Source organism: Balearica regulorum, chromosome 28 (genome assembly GCF_011004875.1).
Source record: "Balearica regulorum gibbericeps isolate bBalReg1 chromosome 28, bBalReg1.pri, whole genome shotgun sequence".
In the NCBI taxonomy this organism is placed as follows: Eukaryota; Metazoa; Chordata; class Aves; order Gruiformes; family Gruidae; genus Balearica; species Balearica regulorum.
Genome location: NC_046211.1, coordinates 1,049,565 through 1,066,894, shown reverse-complemented (window position 1 = coordinate 1,066,894; position 17,330 = coordinate 1,049,565). Strand labels below are relative to the sequence as shown.

Sequence of the window (17,330 nt, the reverse complement as noted above, 5' to 3'; positions counted from 1 at the left end):
TATGGGCTAAAATTATCTTGAGTGTGATCTGTGCATCCACTGGCAGGGCAGAAAGCTCTGAAAGAAAAGACACAGCAAAATCCAGTGGCTGAAAATCGAAGCTGGTCCAATTTTAGCTATGGTGTGGACTTAAAAAAGAAATCCAGGGAGGATAGGCAGTCTGGGGATATGTGTTTTTAAACAAAGGCTGGATACATCGTTAACGTGCACTTTAGCTTAAGCAGAGTTATAAATGAGGTGGAGAAACTACTGAGTAAAGTTCTCTGGCTTGTCTCATGTGGCCCAGGGTGTGTTTAGAGCTTTGAATGAACCAAAAGCTCCAATTCCCTGTGCGTTACTAAAGCGCACTCATTTTCTACCAGAGCAAAACCCTTACAGGTGCCTGGAAACAGGATTGCTGCAGGCTCACCAGAGGTGAGCTGGTGTTACAGCCAGGACCTGAAGCAGCACAGAAAATACACAGGGTGCTGAGCTTGGGGTGCGCGGGGTGCCAGTCTCCTCTATGACACCAGCCTAGGAATCGTTCTTGACAACCTTGAAAGCCCAATTTTGCGTCATTTCTGAGGAAGGATTCACTTTCCCCGCAGGAAAGCAACAGGATTCCAAGCAGGAGGAGGAGGCTGAGGCGAGATACAAGGTTTGAATGCGACTGGAAAAAAAACACCCCAAAAGCCGGCGTCGTGCCCCTTTCTCTCCAATTTGTTACCTGCTCTGGTTTAAAAAGCTCTGGTTGTTTACCACAACGCTGATTAAAAAGGAACCAGCCAACCTTACACGATGTCAGCTCTGGCTGAGCCTTTGCGGCACTGTGATCCTCTAAGCCTTCATGATGGGAAGCAAGGGAAGTGCATGGGAAGCAAGGGAAGTACAAGGGAAGTGCAAGGGAAACGAGGGAAATAGTGACTGTGCAGGGGCAGGGACGGGGACGGTTCCTGAGGACTTTGTGTCAGGCTTGGTCCAAAACCTTCAGTGTTTGCATTAGCCAGTCAGCAAAAATGCGTATTAAGGAGGTTGCAAATGGCAACGGGCTGGAGATGGGTTTCACTTCAAAAAGGTTGATGTAACATTGTAGGAGTCTCTTAATCCACCATTTAATCCAGTACCAGGAGCACAACCTTTTACGATACACTTAGGAAACTGAGCTGCCTGAGAAGGTTAGAGCCTGCCGGTTAAATAAACCAAAGGTACCTCTGTCTCCTGCCTCTGCAACAGCGTCAGCCCCACCTTGCAACTCCTCTGCCCTGCAGCACTGCAGGGAGGGAGAGGAGCAAAATGTGTCAGCTTCCTCGATGCGAGGATGAAGGCGATGGACTGGAAACTGTACCCGTACCCACCCCTTCTGAAACAATGCCTGAAATCCCGAGTCAGAAAGGAAACGCTCCCTAATGCCGTAGCGTGGGAACTCTGCCCCCTTATTTTCAGGCGAGAGCCCCAGAGCAGCTCCCCAGCACACGTACCGTCCATCCTTCAGCACTGCAGGGACATTTTTGGATGGACAGGCGCCCAGGCTCAGAGTGACCTTGCTTCAGGGAATTAAGCCAGAGAAATGAGTGTGAATTCAAGTACTTTCCATCCACAGCTGCTCTGCAGAGCTCTCAGGGAGCTGGAGGTTCAGTCTTACTTAATTATGGGAAAGCAAGAGATAAGGGAAAGACTTGCTCATCAGTAGTGGACATTCACAGAAGCCAGGCATCCAGTCTGCTGATGTCTGTTTTGACTCTTAACCTGTGCTGCTTTTCACACTTCCTCTACCTAAAATAAAAGGAAACTGGGAAAAAAAAAAAAGTCCTTTTGAAGGTGCATAGAGCGAGCACTTTCTGATCTAGCTCCCACGCCTAGGAGGATGCCAACCACCCTCCCCTGCTCCCAGGTCTGCTCCACAATTCCAATTCGCTGGTTTATTTACAAATCCAACATGTTTTATTACTGCCAGAATGTAATTATACCTCAGTGGCATTACAAAAGGGATACCAGGAATCATTTATTAGACAAGAGGTTCAGTCAAAATGGGTTGTTTAATAGGACTCCAAATATACAGACAACTGAGCAGAGCAGAGGGCTTCTAGTGCCCATCAGCTTCACCTTCCAGAAATGCACACAAAAGTCTGGGCCATGATCGTTAGACGCTCATTAGGGGACTCATACCATGTGTTCTGACAAATCAGCTAAGAGCACAGCTTTCCCGCAGCCCGGCAGAGCTGCGGAGACCCGGTGCTTCTGTAGTGACCCTTTTCCCAGGCTCTCCTGCAGGTTACAGTTCCAGTTACGCAGCCACATCCCGTTCGGAGCCGTGGTTGTGAGAAGGGGCACGTCCTGCTTCATCGGGGCACACACCAACACCAGCAATCGCTACCCAGATGCTTCTTGTGCCCATTATGGTTCCTGGGATTACGGATGGGGAAAGCTACGGCAGCAGCACGGTGCAGGAACGCCCAGTTCTGCTCCAAAGCCGTATGGTCAGTTCGTGGAAGCTCCGGATGGGCGAGATGGGGGTTTCTCCGAGATTCACCGTCTGCTGCTTGACCTTGGTGTAACCTGGGAGCTCTCAGTGCTTCGGCCGCGGAACCCCGAAGTTGTAACTTCCTCGAGAAAGCTGCCAAACAAAGTGAAGGTTAGCAGAGACAAGAGCCAACTTTTCACTCATGCAGATAGAAAGTAACCACACAGCTTGGCCTTGAGCCTTTGAACAAACCCAACAAGCGCTCTACAACCTCAGAGCTACAAACCCATCTGTTTTCTCCCTTGGTGTCACCGGGGACAGTCACTCCTTCATACATGGTATGGTGGCAAAGAGAAGAGGACCTGCCCACAACAGGATGTAATCCAAGGAAAAAACCCCCACCCAGAAGAGGGATCCTGGTCCCAATGCGATGCTCCTTCCCCTTGTCAAGCTGAGGTCAAACCCAGCAGCTCCCCCCAAGGAGGACGTGTCAGGGACCGATGGGGACGTGTCAGGGACCGAAGGGGCACGTGACAGAGACACTCAGATGAGGACTCATCTCCTCCAATGTAAAAGCGGCATCTCGAGATCTGGCATCGGGGCTAACCATTCCGCCCTGCAGTCGGTGGACAGATCACCCTCAGACTGACCCACTCCTCCAGCTGCTTGTAAGGGAAATGTCCTCAGACGAGGACAGCCACAGTTTAGGAGACGCTAATCCAAGAGGAAATAAGCCTTGGCGAACGCTCCTGTTTTCCAGTGACAGATCCTCCCACCAGCCAGGATGAATTCAATGAGGGAGAACAAAGTGCAAAGCTACGGGACTGCAATCACCTGCCCTGGGGACCAAAATCTGGAGCACTGAAACCTGGGGCACCCAGCACTGGATCACCAAGTCAACATCTTCATCCATTCATCCTTAAATGTTCCATCCTGTCTGGGAGGTCTCTCATTTCTCCCCGTGCCATCAACATTAAAGCTTTCAAAACACGAGCAGCCATTCCTCATGGGCTTGGCTCAGCATCTGGATGGCGCTGGCAGCCCCACGCGCCTTTTGGTAACAAAGCCAGGAAGGCCGGCGCTCCGGCTTGTTTTTCTGCTCACTCTCAGTCTTCCTGTGCGGATGATAAGGCAGGAAAAGGCAGGGTGGAAACCTCCTGCTGAGGCATCCTTGACATTTCACAGCCAGGGCTTTCTGGCAAAGACCCTCCCTCCTATTTCCAGCCTGTTTAGATCACGCTTAAATCTAAATAATGAGGTACATGGAAACCTCCGGGCACCGACCGCTCATTGAGCTGGATCTCAAGAAAGTTTTAGCCCAGTAAAATGCTTAAGCTCACACTCAGCTTCATCCCAGTCTCTCCTCTGGATGATTTTCCAAGGAAACTTAAGGGAGTTTGGGGGCTAGACTCCAAGCAACTTGTTAATTTGAGACTTAGGAAGAAGTTTGCTCTATAAAGTCAAGTGAATGGCTCAACCGCACGCCAGAGCAATGGTTCCACGCAAAACCCAAAAGGCAAGATGTTCAGAGACACGTTTGAATAGGTAAGCTGCTTCTCAAGAAAAGAATTGCCAGGTGGAGATCAGCTGCCGGCGGCTGACGTTGGCCAACTGCAGAGGGAAAAAAAGCTCGAAGCAGGCAGCGAGCAGGCAGCAGTTAACGAAAATGTCTGGGAGGCAGGAGGGCTGGGCTCTGCTCTGGTTCAGATCTGGAGATCCTGAAATCGGAATTCACAAGACCGTTCAGCCCTAGCCCAAATCTGTTTCCACTTAAGCCCCGTTCCTTCTTTAGAAGCGGAGTTAGGCTAAGCACTTGATAGTTTGGAAAGTCCCATTCTGGAATGCTTGTGGAGCGTCTTAAAAGCCTTGTATGGACACAGCTGAAGTCGCGATCACTGCAGAAGCGACTCGTGTGTCAGCAAAGAATTTCTGCTGCGTGCAGGACCAGGGTTGCGTGGTGCTGGGTTAGGTGGAAAGAAAGATGATTTCTACCTTGATGAGTCTGCGAAATGAATTTCACCCATTCTGTCACCGGGCAGTCTTCAAAGGCTGATTTTATCCCTGAAATATGCCACGGCGTTTCAGTTTCCAGGCTTAGACCTGTCGTGGGCACAGATTATTTCTTATCTGGGTGGAAAAGCAAGCTGAGGAAGAGGGACACGTACGGAGCCGCGTTTGCTGGAGCTGCACTGAGGGCAGCTGCATCATGCCGGCACTCCAGCAGCCCTGGCCCTGCTTAAAGTGGAGCTTGATCCAGCAAAGCACGCCAGAGCAAGGAAGGCTAAACCTTGTTTAAACAGGTCTAAAAGTGGGTTAAGATTTGAGATGAATTCAATCCTTTCAAGAGGAAAAATACCCCACCTTTGAAAGAATAATGCTTTAAAGTTCTTTGCATTGTTTTTGTTTGATTATAGGCTTTTATACGCTTCTGTTCGGCACTCCTGCCTGCAAAACCCAAATGGGAGCACAGCCTACAGAGCTGAGCGCTAGACTAGGCCCGAAGCTTGGAGCTAGTCCCAGTTTCACCAGCCAGCTCCTGCCCTTCCCTACTGCTCCCCACCTCCGTCCTTCAGGTACGCGGCCTTGTCGGGAACATCCACCGACCTGACCGTCTTCTCCTGCGCAGCCGCTGTAGTACAAACACCAGAGCAAGACACCTGCGAGTAACCTTCACGTCGCATCCCTGTACATCTGAAGCCAAAGGAGCCGTGACGACCGCCCACAAAACGAAGCTCTGGCCCACCGGCGTTACTTCATCGCGGTCTGGGAGGCAGCTGAATGCTGTGCAAAACCACAGCAACGCTCCCACGTTAAGATCTAATGAGGATATGTTACCAGGAAGATGGTTACTCTGGCAATGTGATCCAGTGCTACCAGTTTCTAGGTTGACTCATTCTTTCAATATGCTGATCAAGTTATCTAAACATTAATGCTTTAAAAAAAAAAAAAAAAAGAAGATAAAGAAATAAAAATAAGGGTATACCATGAATCCTACAAAAATGTGATTCCCCTAAGCCAGGTCTAAAATAGGTCTGCCTGCCCAGGTTGTGAATCATGAGGGGGTTTTTAAAAAAAAAAAAAAATCATGACAAAATAAAATCTCATGCAAATGCCTGCACCAACTTCCAGATCTCAACACCGCAGCGTTTAGAAATACGTGTTCTGGGAGGGCAGCAGCCTGATTTCTAAGCGGTGTACAGGAACATCACTTGCACTATGGTCATTCAGCTCCGTGATTACAGCTAGAGAGCTGTCCCTCCTCCAGTTTTATTTTTAGGCATTAGAGTCAGGCAGACTGAGTTCTTAACAGAGAATGACTTGCTTTTATTTTTAAAGGGGACTCCTGTTTACTTGCTATCCGGAGAGAAAGTTTGTGCGTGTGGAGAGGGAGATACAGCGAGTGTGTCCGTACTTCAGGGAGGTCGGAGAAGCGGGTAGCACGGCCACCTCCAAGCATCTCCTGCGCAGAAGGTCTCCGCATCTGGCCTGCGGCTGATGTAAGAGCCAGACTCCCACCTGCAGCCGAGGGTGAGCTGGAACACAGTGAAACTGTTAATTCCCAAGACCCTGAGGATCCTGTGAGAAACAGAGCGAGGACCTAGCACAGCGGTCACAGCTACTCCAGCTCTGGCTGGGAACGCCTCCGACCGGAGCACGACTATTAAACCACAAAGAGAACTTGAACTGATCTCTCCGCTCTAATCCAAACCTTCCCTCCGCAGCAAGCCGGAACCGCGGCTGGTCCAAACACTCCTCCCAGCGGCACCGGTATCCAGTGACCAGGCTCTGCCGGCTAAGCGTGCCACAGCCGCGTTTGGCACAACCAGGCTCTAGCTGTAACTGGGTAAGTGGGTCAGGCTGGATATCCCCTCGGATTAGTCACAGCAGGTTTGTGCTTAACCTGTGCTCTGGATGAGTCAGCCCCACATGCCAGATGTTCCTCCTGGTCTCAATCTTCCATTTTTAGCTGGTTATTGATCATTTTTTAACCCTTTCTCCCCCCAAACCCAGAAGAATTTCTTTGAAATCCATTTGCCCACAGGACTGGTGGTAAAACTCTTTGCCAACAGCAAGGCATCAGCTCCCTCACGTTGAATTTTCTTTAGGAAGCAGGGAAAACGAGAGCCACTTCTTTCCAGCTTTCAGCCCAGAGAAGGGGAGCAGTTAGGAGGCACTGCCAGCCACGTTAGGCTCTCTGACTTCTTTAATTTAAAGTCCAGTAATTACATTCTTAGCTTTTCTCTCCCTGCCCTAATGCCACAGCGAAGCTGCCGATTTTAAAAGCTCTTTGCATTTGGCGTTTTGGTGTGAGCCCATGCCCCTCCACAAACGTTAACTTAAGGAGTGGAGAGCAATTGAAAACCCATGGGTTTAACTCCAGCACAGTTTTGCCCAAATTTATCTGGTTCCTGCAGGTAATTACAGAGGTTGCCATGGTCAGTGTTACTGAATGACACCAAGTCAAGAAAGACCTCTCACTTTCACCATAAATATAATTTAAACACATATTATTATCATTAATAATCCCCAGCCATCCAGCTTTTCCACTACAGCTCATTATATTGCAAGAAAAAGATAACAGATAGGAGTTTATCTTCATTTATCAAGTGGTTTGACCTGTGGCATAGCGCAGACCGATTCTGTAGAAAAAAAATGCATGAAGTGGGCAGATGTGGCATTTCAATTCTCTGCAGGAAAACACATCCAGGAAAGCTTTTTTACCTTTTTGACAATCAAGTCATAATAGAAGTATTTTTAGTAGGGCTGCCAAAATTTTAAAAGTAACAGAGGCAGCCAAGCTGGTTTGATTAGAAAAACACTGAAAATTCCTTGACAACAACACATTATTTTTTTTTCCCACCCTGCCGGAGTTTCTTGGAGGATCTCAAAGCCTTACCAAACGCGTATCTGTATACTCTCCTAGACTTAACAGCGCGAGGGTTGCCTGTTTATGGGAACAGAAGAAAAAAACCTAAAAGAATTTAGTAAACTGAGATGAGACAGATTTAAGGCCTCATCTGCAGCAAAACTGAGTGTGTACAATCAAAGAGATTTTCCGATCCTTGGATTTCTGCATTTCTCCGGCTTTTATCACTTGACTTTTCAGCGCCCCTGCTGCTTTAATGCTTTCCCCGCCCCCCCCCCCCCCCCCCCCCCCCAACTCTTGGTTGCAGCCAGGAAGAGAAAACCCAAGCCACATTCCCAGCCTGATTGACCTGCCTGTGGGTAACGTCAGGAAAGAAGCCAAGGAATAGGTGAACTACATGGATTTATCTGTTAGAGGAGGGAAGACAAGAAACACTGTTTTTCTCATACCGTGTAAAACCGTCGGGATTTTTTCAAACAGGGGAATAAACAACAGTGCAGCCTATTAGCTTCTGTAGCCTGATTTATTTATAAGGAATCCCTTACATGCCTCATTTCAGAATATGAGTGTTGTTATTAGATGCCTGCCCCTATTTTCCATCTGTAATGGATATAAACCCATAAAAATCAAGAGGGAGAGATTCTTCTTGACATGACTGCGTAGCATAAGGAAACTTTAAACAGGTACCTACTGCGCCCATTTTGAGACCCTCTTTGCAAACACAGAACATTGTATTTTTCATCCCTACGCTGAGTGTTTTCCATCCCTACGCTGAGTGTTTTCCATCCCTACGCCGAGTAGTTTGCACCCCCACACTTTAAAACATCTACTTACAGTGGATGTTCACTGGACAATGCAGATGGTCTCTTAAACAGATAAGCTTCCCACAAATATACAGCTTTTAACAACATAACCAGCTCCAAAGGCTTGTTTGTCTCCTGCTTTGTGAAAAAAGCAGAATGGATATCCCTTAAGCCATCCCCCAACCCTATAAACACAGATGTTGATCACAATTTAAGTTGGGCTGGTAAGAACAATGAAAGCACGGGATTAGTGTGCTTACATGTGCTGCTCAGCGCATTAATATAAAAATCTCCTTGTTTATTGTGACATATCAACCCTAATCCAGCAGAAATAAGCAACAGTTCATTAAAGGAAGGCCAGTGGATTACCGGAGGAGTTGGGACACAATAAAAATCTAGGTTTCCTCACGTTAGATGCCTCAGTGCATTTGCTAAAATATCTGTGACTTGAAAGTTTTAATTTTTTATTATTATTAAGGCATCCTCTCATCTTAGTCAAGCCACTAGGGAAAAGCAAATCATTTGGGGCAGGGTTATTTTTAGAACGGGACCCTTAGCAATCCTCATCCTGGAGTTCCCAGACAGGACCTTGTGGTAGTCAACCCTTAAAAAAGCAACAGCCTTTCTCTTTTTTTTTTCCCCCCACTTCATTCTTTGAAATGCAAATTTTGATACAGTATCCTCATTTTTCAGTAAATAATTCAGAGACTGCGCCAAAACGTAGTCACGGTAGAAGCCCTAACTAGCTAACGTTACTCATTACAGCACAAATCTAAGTGGAGCCTGACGCTGTAGCTGCAAACCTCGAACTTGAGCAGAAGTGAGAGACAGTCCCCGCTCAGAGACCTTCTGGTGCGTACAGACAAAGGAGAAAGTTGTCCAACATCACCTGAGAGGTCAGCAGCAGAGCTGGGACGGCAACCTAAAGCTCAAACCATCGCCACACTGCTGCTTTTCCTTCCACTCAAAACACTGCTGGTGAGTTTTCTCTGTCCCCCCCTCCTCAAGTGACAGTTTTTGCTCGATCTGCTACACCGATACCCACTTTTGGGGCAGGTCTCAACCTCCAATATGGTGTGAAAAACTATTCCATCCCAGAGATCTCTGTATCGCTTACTCTGGTTTTTGTGCTTAGCGTGGCAGGATGACAGTACCATCCAGGTTGGCAGCACAGATGCTGGTTAAAGTTTGATGCAGGCGTGTTGGTAGATGTCAAAATCAGCCTCAAAATGCGCTGCCAGACAAAGAGCTTACAGTGGATGCCAGGCTGAATACGAGCTAGGGGTTTTATGTCCTTGCAAGATGACAATTTATTTAACTTCTTTCTTTTTATCAGTCAAAGAGCAGCTACTATGTCCGCTGGTCTCCTTTTCTTACTATTTCTAGGCTCAGCTAAACCAGGATTTAGTTCAAAGGCTACTCTGTAGAGCAGAAGGTTGAACAAGCTGGGTAATTTGGGCAGGAATTGGTTGATATGTGGGCTAATACAGACTTGCCTTTGTAACCCAGTTCATAAAAGCAATTTACTTCTGGGCTAGCATCAGTTCAGGAGCTTCCCAATCAGCTGACATGGAAGCTAAAGGGCCAAATTTCAGAGCGGATGCTGTGAATTCAGAAGGTTTGGGGATTTTTTTCTGAGCAAGTGATGATAGGAACCACTGGATTTCCTCACGAGAGAATTGTTACTGCTTCTGTGCAGGCAGCTTTGGAGCCTGAAGATCCCTTACGGGCATGAAAAGGAAGGGCAAAAGTGCAAGGGTTTTATAAATATCACACTGGACTCTGATGCAGCAGCAGCGCACATATATGGTCTGAAAACCAAGGAGGTTTTTAGCCTGCTTGCTACGCTGGAGTCCACCTGTCAGTAACTGAGATCGACCAAGTGCCTGACAGCTGTATTTCTGACACAGTTGCCTGCGGTGTTGGCAACACCGTGCGTTTCCTGAACTCCAGGAGACTGCTGAGGCACCCGAAGCTGTTAGCTCTGAAAATATCATCCCAAATGCCGAGAAGCATTAACTTTTCCTTCCTGTTGCAGGACTGGACTTTGCATTTCTACATGGTAACACTGAAGCTCTCCTTGCACCCCAGCTCAGAGCGGGGCGCTCCCTCTAAGCTCAGAGCAGCTGCTGGACAACGCCAGGGACCCTCCCAGGACTTAGATTTCACCGCGCTTCCTGCTGCGACACATGGAGAGACGTGGGTCACCTGTCACATTCCTGCCGTCACCCTCTTTCTGATAACCGAATGGCTCTGGGGACAGAATGGACTCGGCAGTTAACGGTTGAACTCGATGATCTTAAAGGTCTTTTCCAACCAAAACGATTCTACGATTCTCTACCACCCCAGAGATGGTGAGCTAGGAAATCAATGACGCTCGGCGTGGTCAGCACTCCCCGGCATTGCTCGGTTCCTGGAGGGATTAAGCTTTTACAAATGTCTGGCCTCCCAGGAAAGCAAACGGCTAAGGAAAGCTCCGTTCTCCAGGGAGAAATGCAAAAGACACAGCCAATACTCTGCAGGCTTGTGGGTGGCAGAGAGCCTGCTAGCAGCGTAATCATAGAACTCGGTTCTAATCATAGGAACAGTAACTTCGCTGCTATCAAACGCAGTTGCTCCAGATTTCAACAGGAGCAATGAGACTACAGTCAGTTTTGAATTCCTGTGTGCTGCACTGGCTTCTCGTTCATATTAGGGTGTGTGGTGAATTATAAGCAGGAAAAGCTATTCACATCTACTTCCCTGCCCTTGAATTCACTAAAAAGCACATTAAACCTTCAGCTTGGTAATAAGTCCCTCAGCCATCATGAGCAGAGCTGGGCTCGGCCCATTTACACACATTTCTGTGTTTTACTGCGCGATGAAGATCCCTCAGGCGTCGCAAATTCACGCTCACGTCAGCAGTTTTGCGTACGCAGAATCCACAGGAAAGACGACGGTTCTTACCTCTTTGTGTTGTGAATCGTGGTCCCACCTAGGACGATCCGGACCCCTGGGTTGGTGCGGTTAAGGTTATAGACAGTCAGAGCCTCTTCATAAGTCGCCCCTCCAATGATGAACACGATGATATCTTGGGGCCTGCAATCAAGAGGCAAATGTTGAGATGGGAAACCTCAACAGGACAGGGATAAATCCTGTGTCTCTCACGGGCGCTGAGGCAATGATCCTGATGATTTCTCATTTCTGTGATGCGCTGGGCTCAAGACCGACAACAATGTGTAGCTCATTAAATCGTTTTTAAAACATTGTCTATCCTAAACATTTACACAACATGCTAACGGTCCTTAAAAGCCTCCTCAGCAACACCCACGCAGTGCATCCCTGCGGAGCTCCACCATGACACATACGCTGATGTTTAACGCGCGATCGAGACGCTGCTGCGGCTGTTAAATTAAGATCAATTCAGGAGTCAAACGAGGACAACAGCGGGGCTGCAGACCTCTCGGGTTTGGTTTGAAGGGCACAGAGCAGCCACAGTTTTGCTGGAACTACTGGGATTTGTGCATCACTTCAGCTCTGAGGTTACATTCCCCAGCCAGCCTAGAAATAAATACAGGATTTTACAGAGAAGGAGCATGACAGGAAAGCGGGGGGAAGGAGTGAAGTGCCTTCATCTGACAAAATACAAAACCAGCCACGTGCCCCACACGTTCTGCTTTCAAAGGAAGGCTGCACCTTCCTTCCACCACCCTCCCCAATCACTTAAGTTTTGCACTCTCAGGGATAGCAGAACGCGCTCGCAACCCGTAAGTCAGCTCCGCTTCCACCTACAAGCCGAGAGAATGATTTCTGCAGAATCTACAGGGAAAAGGTGTGGATCACATCCTGTCAGTCACCCGCTCGAGTCAGAGCGGCCGAGCCTTGACGCAATTAACTTTCTGTTGCGGCCTCAAAACTCATCTCCGCTTTCCGAGCAGGTACTTCTGCTAGAATAGAGCTGCTTGCTGCAGCGGTGGGAGCAGCAGGCGTTCATCTGCTCGCTCTGTGCAAGCTCTGGATCAGTGACAAAGCAAATGGAGCATGAGACAGGGATGACCTAAACTCCTGTGTCTCTGGTTACTCCCTGCTGAGAAGCCAACCTGCAAAGCCCTCGACACCTGCCGGAGGAGTTCATCGGAAGGACGAACATCTCGGCATCGCTGAACGGACAGTACTACCAAGGGGAAAACTGTTTCTGCTGCCAGAATGGGACACTGGCTCAGAACAAGCCACACAACTGCCTCCCTGTCCCTGGAGAAGATGGAGAAAGGGAAGAAGAATTACTGGAAAGGATTAGCACCTTCCCAAAGTGATCTTTGTTACCAATCGCCTTCCAAATCATAAGTCTTTTCAGAAAGTTTGGGTTAGGTTCTGCATAAGATGATTTGGACAGACAAAAGGAGATTTCAGAGGTGCTGTAGAACTCTCCCTTTGTGGGGTGGAGAGGGAATTCTACAGCCACAACGCCATCATTTCAGGCACACCCTCTGTGTGCGACACACAGCATTGCTTATTCGACAACAGACTGTTGCATTCAGTACAGTTCTTCTGCAGGTACTACACCATTCGTTATCCTCAGGGACTATAATAATTCCAGTAATGGCCAAGACTTCCCGCTGCAGTTTATAGTTTCCTTGGAAAGAGCAACGCTTAAAGCGGAATCCTCCATAGAGAAGTCTGCAATAGTGGAACATGCCGTATTAACAGAGCAACAAGTTTTATCCCGCACGCGATTTACTCCTTCCAGCCAGGGGCAGCGGTGCAGGTAGCGCTGCCCTCAGGATTTCAGCAACGCAGTCTGTGCTGTCTTCGCTCCCCTCCCAGAGCCCCAGGATTCAGTGCACCCATATCTCTCCCCTGCAAGGGAACAGCCTGTGAAATCTTCCGCGCCGCAGCCTTAAGATAAGCAGGTTTATATATAGCAACCGCGCGTTCAAGCTGCGCGGGTTCAAACATCTCACCGAGCCAGCCCCAGAGGACAGGGGAGTGCTGTACCGCGTCTTCTTAGCTACGATCTGCCGTATGGCTTTGGAAACTAGATGCAAATGTGCCTGAGTCTTTTGGAGAGGGAAATCAGAGGGAAGGGGAAAGGGAAGGCACAGTGGTGAAGTCAGTTGTCAGAAAAAGTATCCCTAAAATCTCTACAAGCCCACTTGTATCAGGATGTTCACTTCTTCGGGAGAATGCCTTTTAGGTTGGGAAAGCTGCACCTCCCCAAAGTCCAGCAGGTCAGTCTCCTGGTACCATCTTTTATGCATTTTTGGTTGAAACTATCAAAGACCTAAGAAGTTTAGATGCCAAAGTCGTGCGGCCAACTCTGGAATATCTGAACACGTACCAGCCTTTGAATTTGCCATCGCCTTTCGCTGTCACCATGAGACCAGCCCTGCAAATTCACATCGCTGATGCCCTTAACAGTCCCTGAAGTCAGGCCTACACAATGCTTGGTCGCAGTTTTCTCCTAGGAGTGAGTTAAGAGTTGCGTGAATTAGTCTAACGAGATGCTGTGTCCCCACAAATGAGGGCAAGACATTGTCAGCCTAGTGCCTTCATCAACTCAAAGCATGATCAACAATTACATCCACCGGAAGGGAAACTGTGTGTTTCTTACTCGAGGTGAGGATTACGTATGCTATCAAATTGGGAAGGCAAATGAAGCTGACCTCAGAAAGGGTACAAACCCTCTGAAGGGGAGTTTAGAGGTTTTTCATATATTGTATTTTGCTTGCTGCTGCATTTAGAAAACCCTCTCATGGCACACAATTCCCCTGTGCTATGTGCTGTACAAAACAAGAATAAGCAAACGGTTCCTTTGCCCTTTAAGTCATTTCTGTGCTTTTTACAAAGCAGCCGACACTATCCAACTTGGGAGACGAAACAGCCCAGCGATCCCATCACAGACCGCAAGAAAAGTTCTAAATCAGTAAGTCTGGGTTACATCTCGTGCACAGCTTCATCACCGCAGTTTTTGTTGGGGTGGAGAATCTTTGTACGAAGAGAGGAATAGATCGACTGATATCCAGAAAAAAAAAACCATACTAAAAGGACGTCAAACAGATAAAGAAATCCAGAAAGAAGGATAATCCATACAGACCCAGCATGGGAGAGATGATACTATGCTGGGCTGCAAACTAAACTGTAATGCCGCTGAGACACTGGGTCGCAGGTAAGGAAACATCCCGGTCGCCTCTATTTCCCGTGCAGTTCTGATTGCTAGGTATCAGGAGCACGGCGCAGAACGTGCTTATTTTGGCTTTTGTATTGCTCCTGCCTTTCTTACAGGATTAAGCCTGGCGTGGGGGAGCGGGGGCAGAACGAGGGGGGAGCCTCTCTCCCACCTCTGTGCCTTGCTCAAAGCAGCCGGCATTTACCCCGCGGACTTCTCCCAGACCAGAAGCGAGCTAAGTCACGTAGAGGCAGACTGCCGCAGAAAGAACAAAGGGATCTTGGTGTTCCCACGAAGCGCCCAGGGAATTACAGCTTATGTCAAGGGCAAATAATAAGCAATTTCGGTATAGGAAGAGACCCCAAGACTGTTACAGGATTAGTGGGAAGCAATCTACAGCAACACTCGCTCCAGCTGTTGCGCTCCTGAGACCCAATTTGTGGAGGTGGCTGTGTATCTCCTCCAGTTAACTACCAATTTAACAGCTAAATGCTCAAACACTTCAGATGAGAGGAAAAAAACAACTTCCTTGAACAAACAAGGACACAGTCAGAGTTTTGCCTTAAAAAAAAATAAAAATACACAAAACACAAACCATCCTAAACACAAGAGAATATATATGATTTAGGAACAGCGGTCCTTTAGCTTTAGGGAATTCTTACTCTCCTCAAGCAGTCCACAGGAAAAATCAGTAGGAGAAAGATCACGTCCTGTCACAGAATACTCTGAACCAGGACATATCGGCGAGTTCTCACGTTCCCTGTTTAAGTCTGAACTTTGATGGGCTTTCAGACAAGGTAACTTTCCAAGATTTTTCAATATGCAGGAAATAATTGCGGTAATTTGAGAGAGACACGGAACGAGCCGAGTCCCATCTGGCTCCCCAGGGAGCAGCATGCCTTTTCCTACCACTATTTCACAGGCTGTTCCCTGGTTCGTGCAAAACGTCGAGGAGCCCCTGTTTGGCTTTTAAGGAATGGAGCAGTGACCGAGCTGTTTTCTGCTCCAATTCCAAACTTGATTTTGTAAGCAGTGGACTCTAGCCATCTCAGGTAAGCACCACTGGGCTCAGCTGGTCGGGACAAATGCTCTAAGAGAAAATAATATGCATAAACACAGCAAAAGCTCCATCCCAAGGGGAGGCTTTGGCAGAGCCCGGCGAGCAGAGCCCGCCGATGGCGTCACAACCCTTAGGAGGCATTTTGTACGGCGTGTCGCAGACTCCTGTGACACAGGGAGGCTTCAGGGACTTTTCTAGCTAGTCCTTCCCAGCAGCCAAGGTGGAAGGGACTGCGGGCTGACGGCGTACAAGAAAAGGACAGTATTTAACACAGCAGGAAATAGAGGAGAAGCAAAAGAAAGCAGAATTGCTTATTGCTCTCTCCTAGGAACCCTGCTCAGTCCTTTGCAAAGATTCCCTTTCCTTCACCGCTGCCGATTTCCACAGCTGAATTTGGACCAGGAGTTTTTCCTCCCTTGCAACAGCATAATACAGAAAGAAATAGTTAAAAAGAATCCTTTCAAGTTCTTTGCTGTTCAAGCAACTGCGTCCCTTTGATCAAAAAATACAAAGCCTTTTGCCCTGACCTTCTGCTGAACTCCTGCCAATCACTGTAACACCATCCTCTGAAAGCAGAGAGCAAGAAGACAGGGTAGCCCAGTTTGCCTCGGCCTGTGATTTATCATACGAAGTTTTGTGAAATCGTTAAGTTTAAATTCCTCCCTCAGTTGGTTTGGCACTAAGGTGAAACCATCAAGTGGGCCTTTTTCTTCCAAACCTGGTAACTGAAGCCTGGTTTTAGGTGAGCCCCCGTTTTCATGAGATTCAACAGAGATAACACGGTGCTGTGGCCGCTGTTTTCATGGCAAGGAAAGAGCAGGCACAACAGTATTTAGGTGCCTGTTTTTTGTCAGTTATAAACCCTCATTCCTCCAGCTCCTATGCCTTAAATTCAACGAGATCTACCATTCCCATCAGGAAACAGCCCCAATAACCACGTGCTTTTGATCATTTTGCAGACATCCGACCCAGCAGCAGCACTGTTGGACCCAGCCTCTGTCCCGAGGACAATCCCAGACCAAAGGAAGACCATGAGAAACTTAAGGGAAAGAACAATTTGGAAGCTCTGCCTCTGTATTTTGAGATTTACTTCAACAGTACTACAGGATTCACATCTTTTAGCTATGACACAAACCGCTGCAGAGAAGGGAGGGAGGCGCAAACTCCTTTTCCCTTCACCCAACTTCTGTTTTCCTTCAGTTCGAGGTAGGAATTAAACCCTTCTCACTCTCCCCCAAATAAATCCTTTGCATGTTCTTTATAGCAGGATTCTCAGGGGCAGGTTTAAAGAGGATTCTAAGTGAAACACAGCTCAGGAAAATATAAGCGGAAACTGAAAAAGAGAAGATAAAGGTCAGAAGACCATTGGTTTCTAGTTAGCTCAGAACAAACCCAGGTCAGGGACGCCTGGATGCATTTCTGCACTTCAGATCTACCACAAACTGCATGTGTCAACCTCTTTTTTTTGGGCTGAAATCCATCTAGGTTTCAAGGACAGAGAGGATAGAGTTTCTGTTGCTAGGGGCCTTGATGATTCACACCTATCCACCCTATCCAAAATTCACCATTTTATTTTAAAGGGAAAATCTGGAGTAAGGCAGATATTTTTCTGGTCTACCAGGGACATCCACAAACAAATTGTTTCTTGTATGACTATAAATTCTTTCTTATTCATAAATAAAATGATTAACGGCCCCTGCTGTCAGCCTGGCATAGAATTTGGATGCCTCCCTGCTACAAAATACATTTTTTCGCTTTCCTCAGATGGAAATGCCCCGAGGCAGGGCTAAGGAGGAAAAGCAGCATGCATCTCAAAGAGATCCAGACATGAATGCTCACTCTTTGACATGCTTCTGCTCCTCCCACCCGCTTGAACCTCGGTCCCCAAATCTGCTTCTCTCCTGCTCCGGATGAGTCCGTGGTTTCCATTTAACCCAAACAGCCCCAACAGCTGCCTCGTCTGTTGAGAATGACTACCTTGAATTTATTTTCTTCTTCACTAAAAAACATGGCGG

General features: G+C 47.7%; 1 protein-coding gene and 1 long non-coding RNA gene across 4 annotated transcripts in view; one reads left to right on the top strand and one right to left on the bottom strand.

The window, feature by feature from the left end:
• Window positions 1-17,330, bottom strand: part of VPS45 (vacuolar protein sorting 45 homolog) — a 32,764-nt gene that overhangs the window by 4,040 nt on the left and 11,394 nt on the right. The window contains exons 14-15 of one of the 3 annotated variants that reach the window (XM_075737200.1): window positions 11,057-11,188; window positions 1,997-2,593 (exon numbers count right to left, since the gene is read on the bottom strand). In XM_075737200.1, coding sequence (XP_075593315.1) covers window positions 2,506-2,593; window positions 11,057-11,188 — 220 coding nt within the window. In that variant the 3' untranslated portion in view covers window positions 1,997-2,505. Of the gene's footprint in view, window positions 1-1,996; window positions 2,594-6,275; window positions 7,386-11,056; window positions 11,189-17,330 lie in introns of those variants that run through there. The other 2 variants (XM_075737201.1, XM_075737203.1) reach the window with 2 other exon arrangements.
• On the top strand, window positions 6,154-10,456 carry LOC142598504 (uncharacterized). Its single transcript, XR_012832669.1, has 3 exons — window positions 6,154-6,284; window positions 8,876-9,088; window positions 10,149-10,456. It is a non-coding gene; the product is annotated as an uncharacterized LOC142598504 (long non-coding RNA).